Source organism: Acartia tonsa, chromosome 1 (genome assembly GCF_053477335.1).
Source record: "Acartia tonsa isolate MP-2025a chromosome 1, ASM5347733v1, whole genome shotgun sequence".
Lineage (NCBI taxonomy): Eukaryota > Metazoa > Arthropoda > Copepoda > Calanoida > Acartiidae > Acartia > Acartia tonsa.
In genome coordinates this window covers 25,195,085-25,218,794 of record NC_137260.1, presented here as the reverse complement: position 1 = coordinate 25,218,794, position 23,710 = coordinate 25,195,085, and the positions used below count along the sequence as shown (strand labels likewise).

The following is a 23,710-nucleotide window of genomic DNA, read 5'->3' as shown; positions in this document are numbered from 1 at the left end:
TTTATTAGAGAAAATAAAAATCTAGTGCAAGATCCTAAAAAAAATATATCCATTTTGTCAAAAAATATCTATTATGTGATCATGGGTGTGATTCACAATGTCATGACTCCATCTATTTGTCAATGTTATTTGAACATGGGTGTGATTCACAATGTCATGACTCCATCTATTTGTCAATGTTATGTGAACATGGGTGTGATTCACAATGTCATGACTCCATCTATTTGTCAATGTTATGTGAACATGGGTGTGATTCACAATGTCATGACTCCATCTATTTGTCAATGTTATGTGAACATGGGTGTGATTCACAATGTCATGACTCCATCTATTTGTCAATGTTATGTGAACATGGGTGTGATTCACAATGTCATGGCTCCATCTATTTGTCAATGTTATGTAAACATGGGTGTGATTCACAATGTCATGACTCCATCTATTTGTCAATGTTATGTCAGCCATGACCATTCAAGTCAAGTCACAAACTATTGTAATTGCCTATCGTCAGAAAACAAATGCTTTTAACAGGGTGGAAAGTTGAAATCAGATAAGTAATTAAAATACATATATAAGCATCAAGTTTTTTTTTCACTTTTAACTACTATTTCCTTAAAATAACGTGTTTAAAAAAAACTGGGTACCAGTGTAATTCACAGCCCAATGTCCCCTCCCTCCCTTCTTGCATATTCTCTAATTTCTGTACATTATTGCAAGAATACTTGTATAGTAACTATTTTGATAATTTTGTACTTAAACTATTTAACTTATTTAAAATGATTCTTTTTTATAACTTGGTTAGAGCGTATGTGGTATCAAACGAACTGGCAATCTAGATGTGTTAAAATAATAATCGACTAGTTATTTTTCTTTCTTCAAAGGCTCTATTCCTTTTAAATATACGTGGCGGTGATAATTTCAAATACAAATTGTACTATAATTTGTTATGGACTTAGAAGTTAGTAACCTCTTCACATGTTGATTTAAAAGTTTCAAATGATCTTTTCTTTCGTTGGTTTGATTTGGGGGCTTCGCTTTTATAAATATCTCCTTCTTTGTTTTGTGCTTGGTACTCACACTCAGTGTACATTAAACTTTCATGAAAAAAGTTAAAAGAATTTAAAAATAAAACTGAAGTTAAAGAAAGTTCGCAAAAAAAACAAATTTATTGCTAGATGTAGATAAAACTGTGAAAAAGAAGTACAGTGTAATGTTTTATATTGAAGCTACTGTAAAAATCACTTTGTAAGTCTGTCTGTACGACCAAGGGGAAACGTGGTTTTTTTTGGCTTCTATTTAATATGAAAAAATAAAATTTTAAGTAAAGAATCCTCTGACATATGCGCATTTAGTCTATACATTGTTTTGAAAGTTAGTAATGGTATGAAAGCAATTAATAGTAATATTGTTCAATATCTTAACCCATAAAAAAGTGCAAGTCATTACCTTTCATATTTAGGACTTCTATAAAAAAGGGTTGTTCAATCAAAGGGTTGGTTGTCTGCTTAGTATAAAGACAAAGAGGACCTCATCATTACTATGAAATGACTAATAAAGGCTAATGCATATGTTTTATCAGACAAGTGAACTGAATAGTAGGAATGGAGGATGATAGACAACTTATTAAAATTGGAAATTATTAAATCTTATTAGAACCTACAGGTAAAGGCTATGCAATAAAGTGAAGGGTTGGTTGCCATATATTGTTTATTAACGCTAGGGAAGGCGATGCAATGTTGGACCTTTTAGTTTCTTTTGTCTGGATTTAGAACCTTTAACTCATTCATATGTAGCTAGACTATTCAAATCATCGCCGGTAAAGCTACACACAAACAATTGAGAGACCACTGTTTTGGAGGTCCAAAGGGACATAAAAGCATTCTAAAAAATTTAATTAGTGGAATAAACGAAAAAAAACTTTTTTTCAAATCGGCAAAAAACTAAAGTTATATTTTTTATTATAAATGTCATATTACAATTTTTCTATACATATAATACATATTAGTAGAATATAATTTGTTAGCACAAAGAATACAAAATTATGAACAAGCAAATAGAGGAAAGCTCAAAATTGCGTTATTTTTAAGGGTATTTGTTTATATATTTTTATAAAAATACTTTACAATGATTAAATGCTAGTGAGATTTTAAAATGTTTAATAATAATTAACTAAAAAAGGCTAGACAAGTTTAATGAGTAAAAATATATAAAGCTAGTTATAGAATTAACTGTACTTATTAAAAATATGTAATTTTTATTTATTTCAGCCGAATGCAAATCTACTTTTAGTTCTTTCATGGGCTACCAAAAATGGTATAAATATATATATATATATGAATAAAACTCTAACTTATAGTTTAATGATCAACATCCTTAGTTACATATAATTCTTGTGTGTTTGGCATATAAAAGAAATCAGATCACAAATTGATGTAAATAGTTAATTGAAATATACTAATCATTATAAAAATATAATTAAGCTAAATAATATGTATTTAAAGGCAGACCAGACATTTATTATATTATTATGGTAGCAAGACATTTAAATAGATAGATAATTCATTTAGGATTTATATTATATAGTTTTTGAAGTTGCAATTAAATAAGAGGTTTGTATCTACAGAAAAACTAATTTACCTCCATTTTCCGTCATTAAAGAGATCGTTACTTTGGTTAATCAAATAATATTGCTTCTAGCAAATTACTTTAAGGCAGCGATGTGGATCCGCAGGCCATTATTTAGGGCCGGTCACACTCCGGCGGATATAAGATGACTATTGAGACTTCAGCTCAACATCGTAAAATGTTTTCTTTTCAATCTATGTTAAGAACAGCTGTTTACTAAAAAATAGTTTTACGGCCGCTAGATGGGGTTAGTTATATTTTTTGTGGTACCCTACCCTAATTATTACCCTAGGTATTAATTTTCTTTGTCTAATTACTTTTCTTTATCCTGGTATAAAATAATGTAAGGCTTAGCCGTACAAAATATCACTTTTAAATATTTTTGAAAATGATTCATTTTATTGAAAACAATCTTCAATTATCTAATTGAAACATTTTTAATTAAATATATTGTATTGGCAAATATTTGGTAACAAAATCTAATTATTAAGGGACAGTAGCAGAGAAAAAAAGCATTGCTAATGTACTCTAGTTATTGTAATTAGAGCTATGTCAATGGCAGATACTTTCATACAGTACTAAAAGCAAACAATTAAGATTGAAGTTGAATGTAAGAGTTTGCATAAATATCAGATTATAATTTTGTGTGTGTGTTTTAAAGAACCCTTATCGATGTCTTTTTTTTATTAATTTAATTAACTAAAATAAGTCAAATTTTTAATTAAAAATTAAGAATTGGTGGATCTTTCTTAAAATTAATATTTTGGTCTGCACAAAACTCTCTTGTAAATGGAATACACGTCAAATATTTACACCATTCGCACTCCCCACTTTCCACAGAATAGAAGACGACAATCAAGGCACAGCAGACGGCTCCATATACACAGAGACATGCGAGCACCAATAGCTTGCGGATTCGTCGGCTGTTGACGGATTTATCGAATGACACATAAGGCATGAAGGCGTAGGAAAGAAAGAATCCAGCTAGAAATCCGAATACATGGGCGTAGTTGTCCACCCAGGGCAAGAGGCCCAGACAGAACAGGATGGATAATATTGACAACAGTTTACCTGAAAAAAACAGTATTAAACAGAGTGGCATAATCTTAAAGCAAATAAAAGGCATGATTTTAAAGGAACCCTTAAAATTAACAACTTTAACATATTTTGTGTGTGTGTGGAATCAGTATGGTCTAATTGATTTATAAAAAAAAAACACTTTTGTCTATAAAAATCATTTTCTTTTGATGTAAGTTGAGAGAGCAAAAAAATAATATATTATTCATAAACTACTTAATTCATGAAACTAATAACTCAATAAATTGTGTATCTTGTACTAAGGCGTTTTGTAATGCAGTCGCAAAAATTAGAAAAGTTAAGCTTTATCAAAAAAAATTAAAATTGATACATCAACATTACTCCGTCCCGTTTTAGAATAATTTTGTTAAAATTTTTGCCCCCAGCCAAAATATGGTTGATTTATGCAAAATATTGACCCATGCAAAATAGTTTTTCTGTAATGCAAAATTTGCGATGGTACAAGCACTGAAAAGTTTTTGAAAGTTTCAAAAACACCTGTTTTTAAAGCTCTTGTACCATCTTAATTTTAAAGATTTTTACAAAATTTCAATTCTAGTGTGTCGATATAAACCTGAAATTTACCAAAAAAAATGGGGGCAGTCTCAATTATAACATATGAAGGACATAGGTGCAGCAAGTAATTTTTCAAAGTAAAAATTGCCAAATTTTATACATTAATAATAGGGTTGGGCCGGATTGGACAGATACAGATATCCGGCTGATTTATAATGCCTGATATCAAGTATTCAGGTTTATATTGGCACACTAGAATTGAAATTTTGTAAAAATCTTTAAAATTGAGATGGAACAAAAGGTGTAAAAACGATTTTTTTTGCAGATTTTAAAAAGTTTGGACCATCTCAATTTTAAAGATTTTCACAAAATTTAAATTCTAGTGTGTCAATATAAACCTGAATACCGGATATCCAGCATTATAAGTCAGCCGGATATCCGTATCCGTCCAATCTGGCCCAACCCTATTATTAATGTATAAAATTTTGCAATTTTTACTATGAAAAATTACTTGCCGCACCTTTGTTCTTCATATGTTATAGTTGAAATTGCCCCCATTTTTTTTGGTAAAGGGATAGTTTCACAAAGTGCATTTAAAAAAAAATAGTGAACTGTAAGTTTTTTCTATCCTTATACTAAAGGTGCATTATTTGCCAAATGTACCACTTTTCTGCACTACCTCTCCGATTTTGTTAATACTCTATATTTTGGTCCGTTGGGTAATTCAAGGATGCTGGATGGCCAAAAAAAAGTTTCAGAGTCCCTGGATGTCTAGATATCTAGCTATCTATGAAGGTAGGTAACAAAAATTTAAAAAACACCCATTTTTTCACAATTTTAAAAATTAATTTTTTCATCAATCTTACATCCAACCTATACATTTTATGCACCAAAATGATCGTTTATTCATGTAAAAAGCGCACATAATGCTATTTTGGCCAAAACTCTAATTTTACAGGGTGTCCAACAAAAAGTGTATTTTAGATATCTAGCGTAATACCCAAAATACCTGTCGGAAAAAAATCATTTTTTTTGGCTTAAATCCTGTGTTTTATCTGTGGGCATATGTGGTATATAACGGTTTGGAGGACCCGGGACTATAAGGTTGTCAAATTTCATTTTGGAACACCCTGTAAATGTGATTTTTGTGTCTGTAGAGCTAAAACTTGGTCCAAATTGGCTATTTTTTTCAAATTACTCTGATATGTGTCTTAGTATGTTTGGCCATAGTGTTTTCTGACCAGATCAATATTTTCCTATTTTTTGGACACCCTGTATTTTCAAAAAAAGAGAAAAAAAAATTTTGTTTTTTTTAATTTTTTTTCTTTCTATTTTTAAGTTACTTAAAACTGTCATATAGATACAGATTTTGACTAATAACAACAATATTTGCCTATTTTACAAATTTTTACACTTTTGGGACACCCTGTACATGTTTTTGAAAAATGATGGTTTTTGCCCTTTTTTGGGAGGAAGGAGTCGTTTTAAGGCCATAGACTATTTCTTCATTTTTGTAGAACTTTTCAAGATACATCATTTGTTATTTATGCAAAAAGCGCAAAAACCGAACAGTTTTGCCGTTATTCACTGCCAAAGGCGGAATTTTTTACGTTTTTTGCCGTTCCTGAGGATTTAATGCGCATTTTAGGTAGGGAGACGTTGATTTTTCAAGATAACTGTGAAATACTTTTATTTAGGCATTTTATTTTACTAAATTTCATGTGAAGTAAAAATTTTTGTATATCAAACCGATTTTTGTCAAAAGGAATTTCAAATGCACATGGTTTATGTTTCTTTTATTACTTATGTTATAGCAATTATTTATTGTAATTATTATATACACTTCATTTTCTTGTTTTAACAATTGAAATCCATCTCGACGAAATATGGTTAGCTGCACAAAAAATTTGAATTAATATGAATTTTAGAAAATTAAATTTCCTAAATAAAAGTATTTTAGAGTAATCTTGAAAAATCAACGTCTAAAATGCGCATTAAATCCTCAGGAACGGCAAAAAACGTAAAAAATGTTTTGCAATTTTTACTATGAAAAATTACTTGCCGCACCTTTGTTCTTCATATGTTATAGTTGAAATTGCCCCCATTTTTTTTGGTAAAGGGATAGTTTCACAAAGTGCATTTAAAAAAAAATAGTGAACTGTAAATGCACATGGTTTATGTTTCTTTTATTACTTATGTTATAGCAATTATTTATTGTAATTATTATATACACTTCATTTTCTTGTTTTAACAATTGAAATCCATCTCGACGAAATATGGTTAGCTGCACAAAAAATTTGAATTAATATGAATTTTAGAAAATTAAATTTCCTAAATAAAAGTATTTTAGAGTAATCTTGAAAAATCAACGTCTAAAATGCGCATTAAATCCTCAGGAACGGCAAAAAACGTAAAAAATTCTGCCTTTGGCAGTGAATAACGGCAAAACAGTTCGGTTTTTGCGCTTTTTGCATAAATAACAAATGATGTATCTTGAAAAGTTCTACAAAAATGAAGAAATAGTCTATGGCCCTAAAAACAACTCCTTCCTCCCAAAAATGGGCAAAAACCATCATTTTTCAAAAACATGCACAGGGTGTCCCAAAAGTGTAAAAATTTGTAAAATAGGCAAATATTGTTGTTATTAGTCAAAATCTGTATCTATATGACAGTTTTAAGTAACTTAAAAAAAAAAAAAAAATTTAAAAAAAAAAAAAAAAATTTCTTTTTTTGAAAATACAGGGTGTCCAAAAAATAGGAAAATATTGATCTGGTCAGAAAACACTATGACCGAACATACTAAGACACATATTAGAGTAATTTGAAAAAAATAGCCAATTTGGACCAAGTTTTAGCTCTACAGACACAAAAATCACATTTACAGGGTGTTCCAAAATGAAATTTGACAACCTTATAGTCCCGGGTCCTCCAAACCGTTATATACCACATATGCCCACAGATAAAACACAGGATTTAAGCCAAAAAAAATGATTTTTTTCGGACAGGTATTTTGGGTATTACACTAGATATCCAAAATACACTTTTTGTTGGACACCCTGTAAAATTAGAGTTTTGGCCAAAATAGCATTACGTGCGCTTTTTACATGAATAAACGATCCTTTTGGTGTATAAAATGTATAGGTTGGATGTAAGATTGATGAAAAAATTAATTTTTAAAATTGTGAAAAAATGGGTGTTTTTTAAATTTTTGTTACCTACCTTCATAGATAGCTAGATATCTAGACATCCAGGGACTCTGAAACTTTTTTTTGGCCATCCAGCATCCTTGAATTACCCAACGGACCAAAATATAGAGTATTAACAAACTCGGAGAGGTAGTGCAGAAAAGTGGTACATTTGGCAAATAATGCACCTAAAGTAACAGGATGTTTGTCTGTCTGTGTGTGTGTACCAAAGGATCTCGCTAACCGCTAAACCGATCGGGTTCTCCTTAACAGGGTAGATTCTCATATGTCCTGGGAAGGTTTTTAATTATTTTGGGGGAGGGTACTACCACCCTCCCAAAAGAAATGACAAAAAAATTGAAAATTTTCTTAAAATCTGGGAGACTTCAGCGTCAAATAAGGTGGTATCGTACATAAAAAAATTAACTTTAACAAACAAAAACATTTAAAGTGCCACTAGAGGCCTCTAGGGGCGTAGCCGCTAGTTTTAAATAACGTAGTAGTGCTTAATATAAAGTTATTGATTAAAATTAAAAGATTTGACCAGGGATTTTCCTTAAAAAATGAGTTTTTCATTTTTATTTTCAACTTCGTTGCATGTTATATGTGGCAAAAACTTTTTTGTCATAAATACAACTTTAGAAAGCATTTACTAGTTAAAAGAACTTCAAAATTTCATAAAACAAAATACACATAACAACAAAGAATGACCAATAAAATATTTAATATAGTACTTAGAGTAGTGATCTTTTTATATGTCTTAGTAGAATATATTAGGCATTGGTATTTCCGCGTGAGATAATATGTATATTGTAAGTAAACCGGACGGTTTTCTTTATTTTTTTAAAAGAATCTATTAGAAAACCTGTACTTTAATGAACCGGACGTTATTTTTATGTTTTTTAAGTAACTTGTCTCAAGGGGAACCCCTGTTCAATTTTTTTTAACTCTTGTGAAATATGTGGAAAAAGATTCTCTAGAATTGGTGTTTTGGCTATACATATTTGGTAAAAAATAGACCATTCTCATGTAATTTATGTGGCAAATCACTTTAGCTTTTTTAGATATTGTCAAATAAAAAAAGTTTGGTCTGGTCAATGTTAAAAATTCTTTAACATATAATCATATCTATCCAATGCCTAATATATTCTACTAAGACATATAAAAGTTCACTACTCTAAGTACCTTAACTCTTTAACCCTTACAGATCGGGGGGGGGGGGGGGGGGGTCATATTGACCACCCTCCCTCTGTTTTTTCAATTTCATTTTTTTTGTAGGTAAGATAGAGAGTTGTGACTTAATGACTTTTTAAATTTAGTAATTATACGTCGGCAAGAGTTGATCTTATAAGGATATCTGGTCTGTGTCGGTCGTGGCGTCCGGTCAAAGTCGGTTAGGTGGAACCAAATTTAGAAAAAATTCTAAATAAATCTTAATTTCTACATTATGACTTTTGTTTATAAGGTAGAAACCTAAAATTTTTTTGGTGAATACTTAGATATCAATGACCTTATGAGAAAAGTGGTGTTATGACCGTTTGACCACTCCCTGACCAACTTTATGACCGATTTTTGTCCGGCTTTTACTACAGACATATATAATGAATATCATGGCTTCTATTATAAAATTTTTTTTGGTAAATCCTTGAGCAACAGTAAACAGATAAAAATATTAATTGGCACCGCCAACCGCCGTTTTACCGCTGTAACCGCCGAAAATGGCGGTTTCCGTTATTTGCTGTTTTTCGGCGATGATCTGAAAAAGTAATTTTTTTGTTATGAAAAATAAAAATTCGTCCTAAAATTTGGTCATCCTAGCTGCAAAATTGGCCGCTCTACAGCTGTTTTAATATTTAGCAGCTGGCCGCCAAAAAGCGGCTAAGGAGTGGTCTGACCGCTATGACTAGAAAAAGTAATTTTTCTAAAAATACACATGAACCACCAGAAAAAAATTTTATGTCTCTAACTGTAACAGGAGCCGAGATTACGATCTATTAAGGTGGGAATAGGGGCCCGATCTGTAAGGGTTAAATACACTTCATAGAACTATCCCTTTCAGGTTTATATCAACACACTAGAATTGAAATTTTGTAAAAATCTTTAAAATTAAGATGGTACAAGAGCTTTAAAAACAGGTCTTTTTGAAAATTTTAAAAACTTTGCAGTGCTTGTACCATTGCAAATTTTGCATTACAGAAAAACTATTTTGCATGGGTCATTATTTTGCATAAATCAACCATATTATGGCTGGGGGCAAAAATTTTAACAAAATTTTTCTAAAACGAGACGGGGTAATCAACATATACTTAAATACTGAAAAATATAATGTTCAAATAAGGTTGTGATTTGAGTATTGTGACATTTTGAATTTAAAACGTAGGCGGATTTCGGGGCACAACTGATTACTTGGTACCTTGATTTATTTTTTAAAAATATGTATTTTTTCTTTCATTTTTTTATATTTTTCTAAAAGTAAAATAATTTATATTCATTATTATTGATTTATTATTTGGAAAGAAATTGGGTTGATTACATTCAACAGGGGTAAACCTGTATAAACTTATAAGATAAACATTAAAGCATACATAGAAAAACAATGAAAAGAGAAAAAGAAGTAAGGACAAGAAACAGAAGTAGAGAAAAAGAGAAAGAAACTGAAAGAGAGACAAAAATAAAGAGAGATTAAAAAAGAAAGGAAATGAGAGAGTGAAAAAGAGAGAAAGTGCATTTGACGTCACTTTTAGCACTCATACCAACGACGTTACTTTGTTTTATCTTGTTTGTTGGTTAATATTTACAACATGCCATTGTACAGACAAAAAAAAAGATTTAAATTTTTTATTTTAATTTTCAACGAGTGAAAAATTAACGTCAAGTTTGAGTGTTCCCTTGGTAATCCATTGGTTTTTATACTGCCGTCTATTTGGAATATCAGCTAAAGTTTTAGAATATAGAGTAGCTTTACTACTAACTTTATAACTTAAAAGTATTTGCTCTTGTTTTCATCTTAGTTACATCCTGATCTTTTCTATTTAATGATATTTCTGATTAAAATAGATTGAAAATCGATAGGTATAATATACTTAGTCAGAAATTATAGACCTCATAAAGCGTTACTAACATTTTTTATATCGTTATTCTAAATAAGGATGCATTTAGAATACTTACTAAATAAAATTTTAAAAAAACCAACAACAAGCCCCTTGAATACTCCATCCCTGTCTGTCAAATCTATGAGTGGTAAGAAATTCAGTTTTTTCTTCTTTTTCTTGACCAGGTTTATAAAATTTCATTTGCGGAGATGAAAATGGAAAATTATTGAATTAATACCTTTTTAGGTACGTCGTGAGGAATATTTTAAATTATCATAATCCATTTTAAAAGTCGGTTTTGGAGCCGTGATGAAAAATGTATCGATTTGATAAAGAAAAGAGCTAACCATTTTATGTCTTTAATATGATGCAGATATGCTAATTTTCTAACCAATACTTCCCAAACGACTAACAGACGAGCTACATCTAATTTATGGAAACTGATTATGTGGAAAAACAAAGTTTTTTGTTAAAGTAAATAAAATGTGCAATTCTATAGAAGTTGAGCTTTTCAAGTCAAACTTTTCTTTAAAACTTTATAACACTAAGAAATTAATTAAAACTATTTTTTTATCAATTTTTTACTAAATTGCTGTTTCAAGTTTCAGCAATATGCACTGAAAAATTATCTTAATAAAATATAAGATAGAGACAGGTGTACTAAAACTAAATAAAAAATAAAATTTGATAATAGTCAAAAAGGATAGAATTACATTATTAGATTATTGGAGTAATTTTCACCCTGGATTGTTTAATATATAACTGAATAGGTAAGCATTTGATATTTTAAAACTGTTGCTGAACTAAAGTTTTCGTTTATTTATTTATTTATATTCAACAAAACTCTAGTAAAGTCCCCATATTTCATCCAAAACTTGGAATAATTAACCTTTTGTTTTAAAAAAAAACTAGTATAAAGTTTTGTTTGGTGCACTACATTACATGTGTAGCGCAATATGGAGCTTTTAGTTACTTTTTACTGAGTCTGCAACTTGATTTTAGCTTAACCCCCCTTCCTTCTTTAATAAGAGCCTTAAATCGTTCCTAAGTTCTTAGTAAAATTTATACTTCTTTAGCTTGTAACAAAAATATTTACTAGGTATTTATAAAAATTTAATTTTATTTTTTCATTTTAAATACTAAACCAAGAGTAATCCTAAAATTGATTTTTAAAATAAATGAATAAATTCTTCAATAATGTCTAAATACAATTTCACAATTTTTTGTGTAAAAAATTTGAGGCTAGCCGCAACAAATTACATTTGGAGAGAGATTTTACTAAAAATATCAACAAATACTAGCTATGTGAATGGCTTTGCAAACTATTTGAAAAAATATAATTGAAAACAAATTAAATTTTGATGAAGTCATTAAATTACATAATGGCCGCGGTTTAAATTACTCTTTTAATATCATTTACTTATTGATTGCACGAATTTGGTGATTAGGTTATAGCAAAAAGATGCAGATTATACAGAAAATGCCAAAAACTTGTATTATACAATACTATAAATGTAACGCGTCTGATGTAGCAAAGGAAGGTACCATTTGGAACAACAACAAAAACATTTTAGAACAAGAAAAAAAGAATCGAAGGCATAAAGTTTTAAGATATTGAAATCTTAAGAGACTTGCAAGAACAAGCAAATTATTACCTAGCGCAATCGAAGGAGATTTCAGGGCAGGCCAAACATTGACAACCTCGACTATAAGGGAGGCCAGAATTCCAAATTGTGCTCCAGCCGGTCCTGATTCAGCCCTGAAATTCGAAAAATCCTTACGTGCATATTAAAAAATATGGCAAAATAAAAAATACGATTAAGTCAATTTAAAAATAATTAGAAAATGAGAGCAATCTCTAAAGTGTGCGAATAGGAGGGATAAAAATAATAGAATAAAATTTAAAACAAACTCATATGAAGACAAAGCTAAAGCCAGAAAAATTAATTTCATTATAGTAACTCCATTACTAAAAATATTTTATACTGCAAAACTTACCTGTAAGGTATAAAAATGGCGGAAGCAAGATTGCCCACAAATCCAGAGCCCAGGTAGATAAGTCCGATCCTGATTGGTCCACACAATTTCTCCATGTCTCTCATTAGATACAGCTAGAATAAAAAATGAATCTGATTGGTCGACAAAATTTCTCCATGTCTCTTATTAGATACAGCTAGAATAAAAAATGAATTTGATTGGTCGACACAATTTCTACATGTCTCTCATTAGATACAGCTGGAATAATATTAGGAGTTAGGTATACTATAACCAAAGATAGGTTAACTAATGCAGTAATTTCAACCAAACAAAATAATTCCATTTGAATAATCATCAGGGGGTCTTATTCTTTTGGTGACATATCCAATGCGTGGGGCTAACCAAACACATCTATCATATTCATGAACCTATCTAAATCTAATGACTACTATTATAAATGGGTGCAATTCATTTCAGTATTTGGAAGATCGGTAAACGTAGATATTTTTGTATTTTCTAATTACTCATTTTTTGCGCCCGTTTCTGGCCTAAAACATTTCCCTTGATTCACAATCCTACCTGGAATATAATTGTAATGGCTAGATGTAGAAGGCCAGCATGGAGAAATAAGCTCAGCCATACTCGGTAAAACTGATCTGGTACACTGAAATATGAATTTAAATGAATAGGTGCTTTCACTCAAATTTACTTCATGGCTAACGCAACATTATTTCTCATCTTTTAAAATATAACCCGGCGGAGCCTATCCCTACAGAGCTATTCGAATCGACTGAAATAAAAGCAATTGAAAAAAAGTTCATTTGTGGCCCATATTCAATGTACGAGAAACTGCCAATAAATATCTTAAGAGTACACAATGTGGATAGAAGAGTGACATCCGTCAAACATAGGATAGAATAAGAATAAAGACGATGAATTGAGGTTCATATGTAATTAAGCAAGACCTAAAATAGGGGTAATTATAAAAATAAGGTCATGTGGAGGACCCTTCCTCCAGATATTATACATTTTATACCTGGAATGAAAGAATGGAAGCATGCCACAGACATCCTCCATACAAGACACCTGAGAACAGAGTGTGGCCTGAGGATGGAAATGGCCATTCACAAAATCACAATACTCCTACATTTCAGAGATAATAGATATGTAGAATAGCATTTTATAGAGTTTGATAAAAATTAGAGAATAAATGTCAAACTATTTTTTATAGTTTTAGGGGTAGGTCAATGGGAGTAAAATCAACCTTCTTTATTGAAAACAGTAACAATCTGCTTAAGTAAGCTTGGTAGTGATGGATTAATGGGGGGGGGGGGGGGGATGGGAATTACCTTAATATGTTAATAATTCTAGCTTGATTGGCGGCGGTTTTACATGATAACTGTTCAATTCTATATCGCTATTTTAATGGGGGAAGGCTAAATTGATTTCTTTGTACTCATTAATTTCCCTATAAATTAATATCTTATCCCAACCTGAGTTTCAATCTGACAGCGGCCATGAATACCAATGCAACACGGCCGCGATATGCGCTCACACGTCATATGCCGCGGGGCCGGGGACAACGAGCGGCTCAGATCCAGGAAGCCGATTGATTGGGGAATGGAAGACACGTGACAGATGGGCCACTGGGTGATGTTGTCCGGCCAGGTGGCGGCGTAGCTGGACAGTGGAGCTGTGCAGTACAGTGGGTCCTGCCCACATACAGGCCCTGAAAAAAGATACATAGAGAATATTCTTAGTGGCAAAGGTTTTCTATTTACACGTCTTTCTGACAAGATATCTGTTGTTTTCCCCTTGTTGTATAATAATTAGCCTTTATAGCTAGTTGATCTATAACCAAGGAGAAAGATAGAATGAATAAAACCCACCAAAGGGCAAAAAAAGAAAGCTTGACAAAAGAATATGGTAGAAAAAGGTGGTACTGTAAAAAAAGGAAAAGAAAAACATTAAACTCAAGAGCAAATTCATGAATTTTTCTTTCAAGAAATTGAAATTTTTTTATATATTAGACCATTATTATAAATTAACTAACTACCTACATTATGATATATTTTTGGAATCTTCCAATTAAACAAAGATTAGCGCATTTTTTTCTAAATATACAAAATTCGAAAAAATATTGGATGATGCTATTTTTAATTTTTCATTCTAATTTCTAGAGGCCTCTAGAGGCACTTTGGGAGTAGGGAGTTGATTCGATTAACAATTTTTTTTATTTTAGATTTTAAAAGAAAAAGAACAGAAAAAATTTGGGAAGGGATTTTTTTTTTTGGGGGGGGGGCGGATTGGGGGAGGTGTATTTTTTCTCTTGGGAGGGTGGTGATACCCTCCCCCAAAATAATTTTAAAACTTCCCAGGACCTATGAGAAGCAACCCTGTAAAGGAGAACCATATCGGTTCAGCGGTTAGCGAAATTCTTCGGAACAGACAGACATACAAAGATCCTGTTACTTTATTTTACTATTAGTCCCATAGAAGTCCTCACCTGAAATTCTTCCATCAGGACCAGGATTCTCTGGTGTCCACTTATGAAACACTGACAGCAGAGTGGAGCAATCCTGGCGTGAGGTCTGGGAACAACCAGAGTAATCATTACGGATACAACAACCTGTGTCATCTTCCCGTGCTATCTGTTTAGACTATGCAAAAAAAATATATTTTTATTACCTATATATATATATATATATATATATATATATAGGTATATATCTAATGCTCTATTTCTTTGAATATATCTTAAACAGCGCTTGACTATAACATGTAAGTTCAAAAATATGTATAAAAACTAAAAATATCAATAATTCAAAGAAAACTAAAGTTACTTAAAGGGTAGGTTAAGCTAAGCTGTTTAGAACACATTACCTGTTCTTTTAGGATCAAATCATCCGGCCGCATACACGGCGAAAACTTAGCACCAAGATGAATCAAATCCGCCGCCCGCGGGCCGAACCAGAAATTTGCTGGCTCTTCATAATCCACATCCTCTAGATACAACCCTTGTGCCAGCACCTGGCCAGTTGTTGAGGCCAACTCCACGCCGATTGGTCCAAAGCCATACAGGGCAAGTGTTACAATCATAATAACTATTTGAACTGTGGTAACCCAATAGGTAAAATATGGTCGGTAATCATCCATTTCGTCAATCTGCACGCGGACATGCGGCTGGTTGCGGACAAGTGTCTTGTAGTCCCGGCCAAAGGCTTCGCCGACAACTCCAATGCCGAACTCGCGACGATCCACCACATCTTGGGGAATGAGTTGAAGGCGGGAGAGGCCAAGTCGTTCCTCTAAACATTATAATTATATTAGATATTTAAAGTTTTTCTTATTTACTTTACATACCTAAGTGTAGAAAAATAAAAGCAATTAATATTTTTAAAGTTTTCCAAAGATTAAATTATTTCTTAGGAAGCATAAATTAAGTCACATAGATAAAATTTTAAGAATAAACTTTAGTAATAAATATAATATGAATGTTTCATTGACTTCTAGGGTTGTAATCTGTTTCTGCAAGGTATCGAGAAATATTCATTTTACAATGCACATAAGGGCAACAAGGGGCAACAATTCACCACCCCCAAAACAAGTTTTAAACATTCTATGAGTATTATCATACCCAATGTACATCAGATTTCAAAGGAATCGTAAAAATACGCTTTTTAAGTAAGCATTCTAATGCATGGAAGTCAAGAAATGCAAAAATTTTCTTACAGAAAAAGGCATACTTTTTGTGTTTCACCAACAATTTTAAAAGTATTATAAAATCTCTTAGAATTAACGTAATTAGACAAAATAACTTCTGATGAGTCATGCATTACATATATTTTGACAGTATAAAAGAAAAAAACACAAATTGAAGAAATTAGTTCTAAATAATTCTAGTTGAAGTCAAGATTTTAGTTTTTATTTGTTTGTTTTTTAATCAACATTTAAGAAGACAGTATGAGAAAACATGTTTTCGCCGGGTGTCGCCGGCTAAAAAAACGATATTTGATTACCCAAAGACATATTTTAATCGCCAGTACTGGTTTCATTTACCCCCCCGCGCCCCCGTAGGGGTTTTTAGCCCGTTTTCTGAACGTGGGTGCACGAAAAGCTTGTAAGAAAAGGCGTTTAAATGCGCTTTTAAAGTCAAAACTTAAGATATAATTCAAATAAATAAAAGACACAAAAACATAGATATATTGGGAAATAATTATTCTGACTTAGAATTAAAGTTAATAATAAATATTTTCAAGTTCTATTGCACTAAATGATGAAGAGGAGAGGGGGGGGGGCTAAGTCTAAATCTAAACCTCTTTATGTTTGATGTTTAATGTAACTAAATAATCGTTTCTATAGATTATTACAAATATCAGGGATCTAAAGGGATAAGACAAAGGTCAATAAATTGTTTTACATCCCCAATGATAATACACAAAATTACCCCTTGTGTAGATTAAAGTTAGTAGTTAAAACGTTTGAACACACAACTGTAAAACTTTGGGAACTAGTGTTATAAACAGCCCAATGTCCCCTACCTCACTGCGGAAAGGTAAAGTTAATATGCAAATAACGTGAGGTTCATATAATCATTCTAAATTGGAATTAGCAAGTAGTCTTCTGTCTGTCTATTGGTAATGCTTTGATTTTAAATTATGAAGTTACAGGGTATTCATGTTTAAAGTCAGCAGTTTTATTTAGAAAGGGAGGGGACTGTTAATTACACTAGTCCCCAAACTTCAAAGTTTTATAATAACGTTTTTATATTCGTTAGCATAAGAACTTCAGGAAATTTAATTGATTTTTTATTGGTTGGTTTATTAAGATGAGTGTCAAAACTCTTCAACCACTAATTGTCATCTACAGACAAATAATTTTGTAATATAATTTATTAAATATGTATTTATGAAATATGTATCAATATTGGGGATGTACATATTAATCGGTTATTGTTTTGTTCCTTAGATCCCTAGGTGTTAATATATAATACAAAGTAGCTTGATGTCTGTTTGTCTGTCCACCCATCCCTTAAGATCTCGCTAACCACTAAACTGATTGAATTCTACTCTTCAGGGAATATATCTACTGGTCCTGTGGTTGTTTAAAGATCTTTTTCAAAAATAAAAATCCCCCTCAATTTTTTCATATTTCTATAATTAGGGTCGGTCCGTCCGTACGTCTGGTACAGTTAGCTCTTTTACTTAACTTAAACAGGCTAGAATTGTCCTATCGATCTCAAACTTTTCATGCTGATTTCTACAACAGTTAGGTACGACTTAGAAAGCACAGCAACTCTATAATCGTTACCAGAAAGTCCGTACATCCATTTATAATAAGCTGATTTTTACTTTTTTGACAACAAATAATGGTTTTGAATGTTAAAAATATCCTATTCATCTGATTTTTTGAATACTGATTCCTATTTCAATAACGTCTATTGTTATAAGCGAAGCATCTCTATAACCAAGTCCTAAAAACGTCAGTATGTCCTTAAACAGTAACATGTATTTAATCAGTTTTAATTACAATTTTGTATAGACATGCATTAATATTCAGTTCTGACACTTCACAAGTGTTAATGTTCGTTTGTCCTTCCATTTCAGAGCTTCGCTTCTTTCATGGATGTTGTCATCCTTGTTAATTACCTCTTGGGGCAAATCCCTTAGAGGCTAGGGGCGAAGCCGCTAGTGTACATATAAACAGTAAACAAGAATCATAATATCATTATAAATATAGATATTAGTTAATAAAAATTTATGTTAATCATGCCCACATTTATAATGGATTTATTAAACATAAAAATAAAGTGAAACTTGTAGCTTGCTAAAATAAGGATCCCCATCCACCCCCATTTACACCATCCCCTCCCCTCCTACTGAAATGAATTCCATGACCCCAAATTTGACACTTTGAACACTAAAATCGGACTACAATTAACCTAGTTACACTTTAAAGGGCCCAAAAAGCTAGTGATAGGGTAGCTGCGCTACTAAAAAATTCTCATATTGCTCTGATAACCAAAACCCCTAATTAGACATTTTAAACACAAAATTCAAGATAGTTGATGGATAGATAGATGGATAGGTAGATGAATAGATATATGGATAGATAGATGGATAAGTAAATGGATAGACAGATGGATAGATGGATGGATAGATAGAGGGATAGATTGATGGATGGATAAATTGATAGGTGATGGATAAAGATATTAATAGTTGATGGATAGATAGATGGATCGATATATAGATGGATAGAGAGACGGATAGATAGATGGATAGATAGATGAATAGATAGATGGATAGATAGATGGATAGATAGATGGATAGACAGATGGATAGATAGATGGATAGATAGATGGATAGATAGATGGATAGATAGATGGATAGATAGATGGATAGATAGATGGATAGATTGATGGATAGATAGATGGATAGGGTAAGGGGGGGCTATTTTCGGGAGGGGTTAATCTGGTAATTTTCTATCTACCTTCATAAAATGACCTTTATCTCCATGTTCCTTTCAAATGACAGAAAAAAACACAAAAGCAAATTTGTTTGTTGTTAAATTACCTACAAAAAAGTATAAAATGAAATTTTTGTGAGATGAATTTTAAGGGTACTAAATAATTAAATCCCCTTTTTGGTTGATTTGCCCCAATGTGCAATGAAATAAAATATTAAAGATTCCGGGGTAGGTCAATCAGAGATTAAATACCTAATCAATAAATCATTTTAAAATTTTCTCATAAAAAATACTAGCTTGATTTAGTTTTTTATTTAAAGGAGTATGTGCTCCTTTTGGCAGGCGTGGGGGAGGGGGGGGGGGGGGTGTTGGTGGGGAGTCTGGGGAGGATTGCGTTACTCCGGAATCAAAGGAGATAACATAACCCAAATATATTGAACTATCAATTTACAAATTGCATTGAAATCTTGTAACAAAATAAATAACAGTCCATTTTCCCATCTCAAACATTCATGTTGGTAAATAAATATGTTTGTTAGTTTAAATTAATAATTAATCTCTAGTTCCTACAGGTCAAACTATTTATCAATGAAAAAATCTTAAATGAAAAATATATCTAAAAGCATTTGAATAAAAAAAGGTATCTACCTCCTGGTTTTGACTGATCCAAGTGCGATGGGACTACTCTATCAGTCTCTCTGCGTTCTCTATCTGTGCTATCTCTATCAAAGAAAAGTTCAGGTCCCTCAGGTCGATTGGCATCTAATTATACAGAAACATGAACATGTAATAGGATAAATAGCAGTAATCCATAAAATGCATGTAAAACACCTTACCGACACCTTACCTAATTGTAGATTTCATCCCTATAACATAGGGAAATAAACCTTATTCTACTAAAGTTTTCATGCAAAAATTGTTAAAAAGGTCTAAATACAAACATTGATAAATGTAAAATCAGCTTAGGGCCTATAGAGAATTCTTGGCTACTGCTTATCTCAACACAAATGTCATTTGTTTCACTATTTTACTTTTTGCAATGTCATGTTTCTGATCCCTGGTTGAATTGATTGTACATCACCACCTTCAAAGGCTTCAGGTACATAACTTCTAAAAAAATCATTAAAACAAGAATTTAAAAATCTCCCAAAACAAGAAAAAATACAATGAAAAGTTGTGTTCTACGAAAGCTATCTGGCCTTTTACTTGTTTACTCCCATTATTGGTTATTAAAAAAAATATACACTTTAATGAATATTCTACATAACTTGGTTATTTTTCTAATATAATAATGATTTTTTTTCAAATGAACCGTAGAAGTATTTCATACCTATTCATTAAATATTTAGGTTACCGTAAATGAGATCATTAACTTTTTAATTTTATGATGATAAAATTACCTACCTAGACTTTTGGTTTTGTCTGGCACTGCTCCCCGCCTCTCCCCGTAATTTCCTACCCACGGTAGATAAACCACTAAGAACATAATCCCCAACTGAAGGCTTTAATCTGAAGTAGAGATTAACTTTATATTAGCTCTGGATTTTATTTTGAATATAAAAGATTACTCAGAACTTTAGTTTTTTGTTTATGGAATTATAATTGAAAACTTTATAAGCAAACTCTATCTTGTGGATAAATAAAAAAAAAGTTATTTGCAATTAGGCTTTCAGAAACTGTAACAGTTTACACTATAAAACAAAACTGTTACAAACCTTTACAAAAGATTTCAGCAATTTTTTTACCTAGTGAAAATATGTTACGAACATTAACAATTTTTTTTTATATCCTTTCATTATCCCTACAATCACAAAAGAAGAGCTTAATATAATTTAATTTAGATTTTTGTATGTCCTATTCTATTTACTTACCTAGGAGGAAGAGTTGCGGTAGTGATAGGAATTCTATCGCTTCCTGGATAATCAGGCGAGTCTACACCCTTGGCTCGTCTTGGTAGTGTGGCACCGATCTTATCCGGTATAACGCCGCCATATTGGCGATTGGCATGGCGAATTCGTCGCTCTGTCCATAGCAATTCTTCAGTACTGCCGCTATTTTCACTGGTTTCATTGTTCAGCCCGAAAAACTCCTTTGTTGCTTTCTAAATGAAATATCATAATGATCAAAAACCTAAAGATTAATTGGATTATCAAAATCTTTTTGATTAGCTGGAGGAAACAGGAAGAAAATTAGTTTTTCTTGTACTCTATCTTGTTGACGGCTGTGAAAACACATATCTTTTTTTTATTAATATTTAGTGTGTAAAGAAATTGCGACAGATCCACTGACAAAGTCATTTACTTTGTTTGCAGGCAGACTTACGAACCAAGTGAGCTATTGATTAGACAAGGATGACAACATCCATAAAAGTGAAGCACTGAAACGGTAGGACAAACGGACATGAACACTTATATAGTGTCAGAACTGAATAATCAGAATATAAATGTATAAGAGTCGAAGCAAAATTGTAAGTAAATTTGTTAAAAAACTGCTTGATACAGGATAATGTTTATGGACATACTTTCATATTTAGGACTTGATTATAGAGTTGCTTCGCTTATAACATTATACTTTGTTGTACCAGGAATCAATATACCAAAAATCAGATCAATCGGATGATTAGATCACATAAAAACTTGTTGTTAAAAAAGTAAAAAAATCAACATGTTTAAAATGGACGTACGGTAATTTTGGTAATGATTATAGAGTTGCTAAGCTTTCTAAATCGTACCTAACTACTAAAAGAATCACCATGCAAAATTTGAAATCGATAGGACAATTCTAATAAGCCTAATTAACGAAAAAAGCTATCCGTTACGGACAGACCGACCCTAATTATAGAAAAGCTTCGCTTTTAATACTTATTAATTAAGAGAAAATAGAATGTCCGTCAGAGCTATTCTATGGACAAAGTAAACTAACCGAGAAATCACGTTTTCCTAGACTCACCCGACAGATGGACGCTAGAAAGATTATGATTATAAACTATTTAATAAAATTAACCTGAATTGTAGAATAGCCACGTCTCAAAGTACCACCTAATCCATCGTTGTATCCAACAACTCTAGATTTCCGGCGGGGTTCCGTTACAATAGGATAATGTAACGTTGTGTTAACACCATTTGTCGTGCTTTCTGTAGATACGACTCTTATGGAGTCCAAACTTTCATTTGAATCCATTTTTTTATTAATAATTATCTTTTTTTATAAAAAGAACACTGTAAAGTTCGGGTAAAGGTAAAGTATCAAAGAATATCACAAAACTGATAACAAATAAGGAATGTTTATATATTTACAATGACAAATAACCAATTTAACTTGGGATTCCATAATTATGTATATTATTACATCAGTGTCTGGCTTACTTCACTGAAGAAAAATGCACTTTCGAGGCCGGTTTCTCGTATACTCCCTTCTTTTTACGGCAAGAAAGGAAAAGTTCTGTTTAGTCATTGCACGAAAAAGTTCTTTCTTTGGTTTTTACGCAACTCTCATCACTAAAATATTGATAAAGATATGTGTGTTGGAAACAAACAAAGCCACTTTGTGTTGAATTTTGCGTGTTTGTTTACAAACATATCAAGATGCGCGAAGACCGCGTAAAATTGTACGCGCGAGATAAGGAATACTCGCGCCGCGGCTTTAAAAATATTTAATAAATCATGGGAGGGAGGGGACATTGGAATGTAAATAATACTGGTATTCAAATTTAACAAACACTTTTTTTCCATTTGCCGGCTTAAATCTTTGGATATTTTTAATAAATATTCATTGGTTGGTTCACTGTGGCAGTTTTAATCAACAAAAGGGATAATTTTGTTTATCAGCATAAGGGAATGTACATTAATTTAACGTTTATTGTCTTAAGATCCCTCCTGAATAAACTAAGTTTAAACTGCAACAAACATTTTATCAACTGTTTATTTGTTAAAATAAAAATGTATAAATTATGAGTTAGTCATAACTTTATTGATTTTCTTGAACACAGTAAAAGTGTCGGACTGATTATGACGTAAAAAAAAAATAGCCAATTAGAGGCCACTATAAATTTTACCATTGGTCAATAATGGCCTCTCATTGGCAATTTTTTTTACGTCATAATCAGTCCGACACTTTTACTGTGTTCATTTTCTTAGGTTAGATATATTTCATTTTTATATTTTTATTCTTGTGGGGGTAGTGGTACCTTCCACCAAGAAGTCATAAACCTTCCCAGGACCTATGAGAAACTACATTGTAAAGGATAACCGTTTCGGTTCCGCGGTTAGCGGTAAAGACACACACATATATTGCTACTTTTATGTAAGGATAAAAGTGAATTTTTTTGGCATTTACTTTCGGCATTAGTAACATAAATACTATATTATATCTTGTTACACATATATACATATATATGATGGGTTAATCCTAAATTAACCATATGTCAATAATTATTATTATTATAATGTGAATATCTACTTTCCTATGTTGCTGCTAATGACCTCACTCTTGGTAATTCAAATTGATTATTATAACATAAGCACAGAAAGATACATCTAATCTGAAGAAAAAACAAAGATAGTTTTTAAAATATCCCTAAATTAGCACAAGAAATTTGTATTACCCTACCATATAAAGCCGCAGGATGTCTATCTGTTTTTTGTTGATGTTGTTGAAAATCCAACTTCCATTTCAGTATGCCAATTTTGACAAGTAAAGCAGAGTAGGCCAATATTTCGACAAGTTGAGCAGAGTATTGGCACACTCTGTTTCACTTTATCCAAATCTTTTTCATTC

General features: G+C 31.6%; 1 protein-coding gene across 1 annotated transcript; it reads right to left on the bottom strand.

Annotated features, from left to right (window-relative positions):
- Positions 1-1,938: 1,938 nt before the first annotated feature.
- Positions 1,939-22,504, bottom strand: LOC145315738 (inactive rhomboid protein 1-like). Its single transcript, XM_080155779.1, has 13 exons — positions 21,938-22,504; positions 20,806-21,035; positions 20,339-20,443; positions 19,994-20,044; positions 19,583-19,698; positions 15,353-15,777; positions 14,976-15,129; positions 13,963-14,198; positions 13,506-13,612; positions 13,049-13,133; positions 12,491-12,603; positions 12,148-12,251; positions 1,939-3,693 (listed from the first exon to the last, which is right to left on the bottom strand). Exons 1-13 carry the CDS (start codon positions 22,112-22,114, stop codon positions 3,344-3,346), a joined length of 2,253 nt encoding a protein of 750 aa, XP_080011905.1. The 5' UTR covers positions 22,115-22,504; the 3' UTR covers positions 1,939-3,343.
- Positions 22,505-23,710: the final 1,206 nt, after the last annotated feature.

Excerpts from the sequence above, each read along its gene's own strand:
- LOC145315738 (XM_080155779.1), bottom strand. The coding sequence starts at position 22,114 with ATGGATTCAAATGAAAGTTTGGACTCCATAAGAGTCGTATCTACAGAA. Across the intron at positions 19,699-19,993 it reads GATGTACAATCAATTCAACC|AGATGCCAATCGACCTGAGG; the intron begins AGGGATCAGAAA and ends TTCTGTATAATT. Across the intron at positions 3,694-12,147 it reads ATCTCCTTCGATTGCGCTAG|GTAAACTGTTGTCAATATTA; the intron begins GTAATAATTTGC and ends TGTTTTTTTCAG.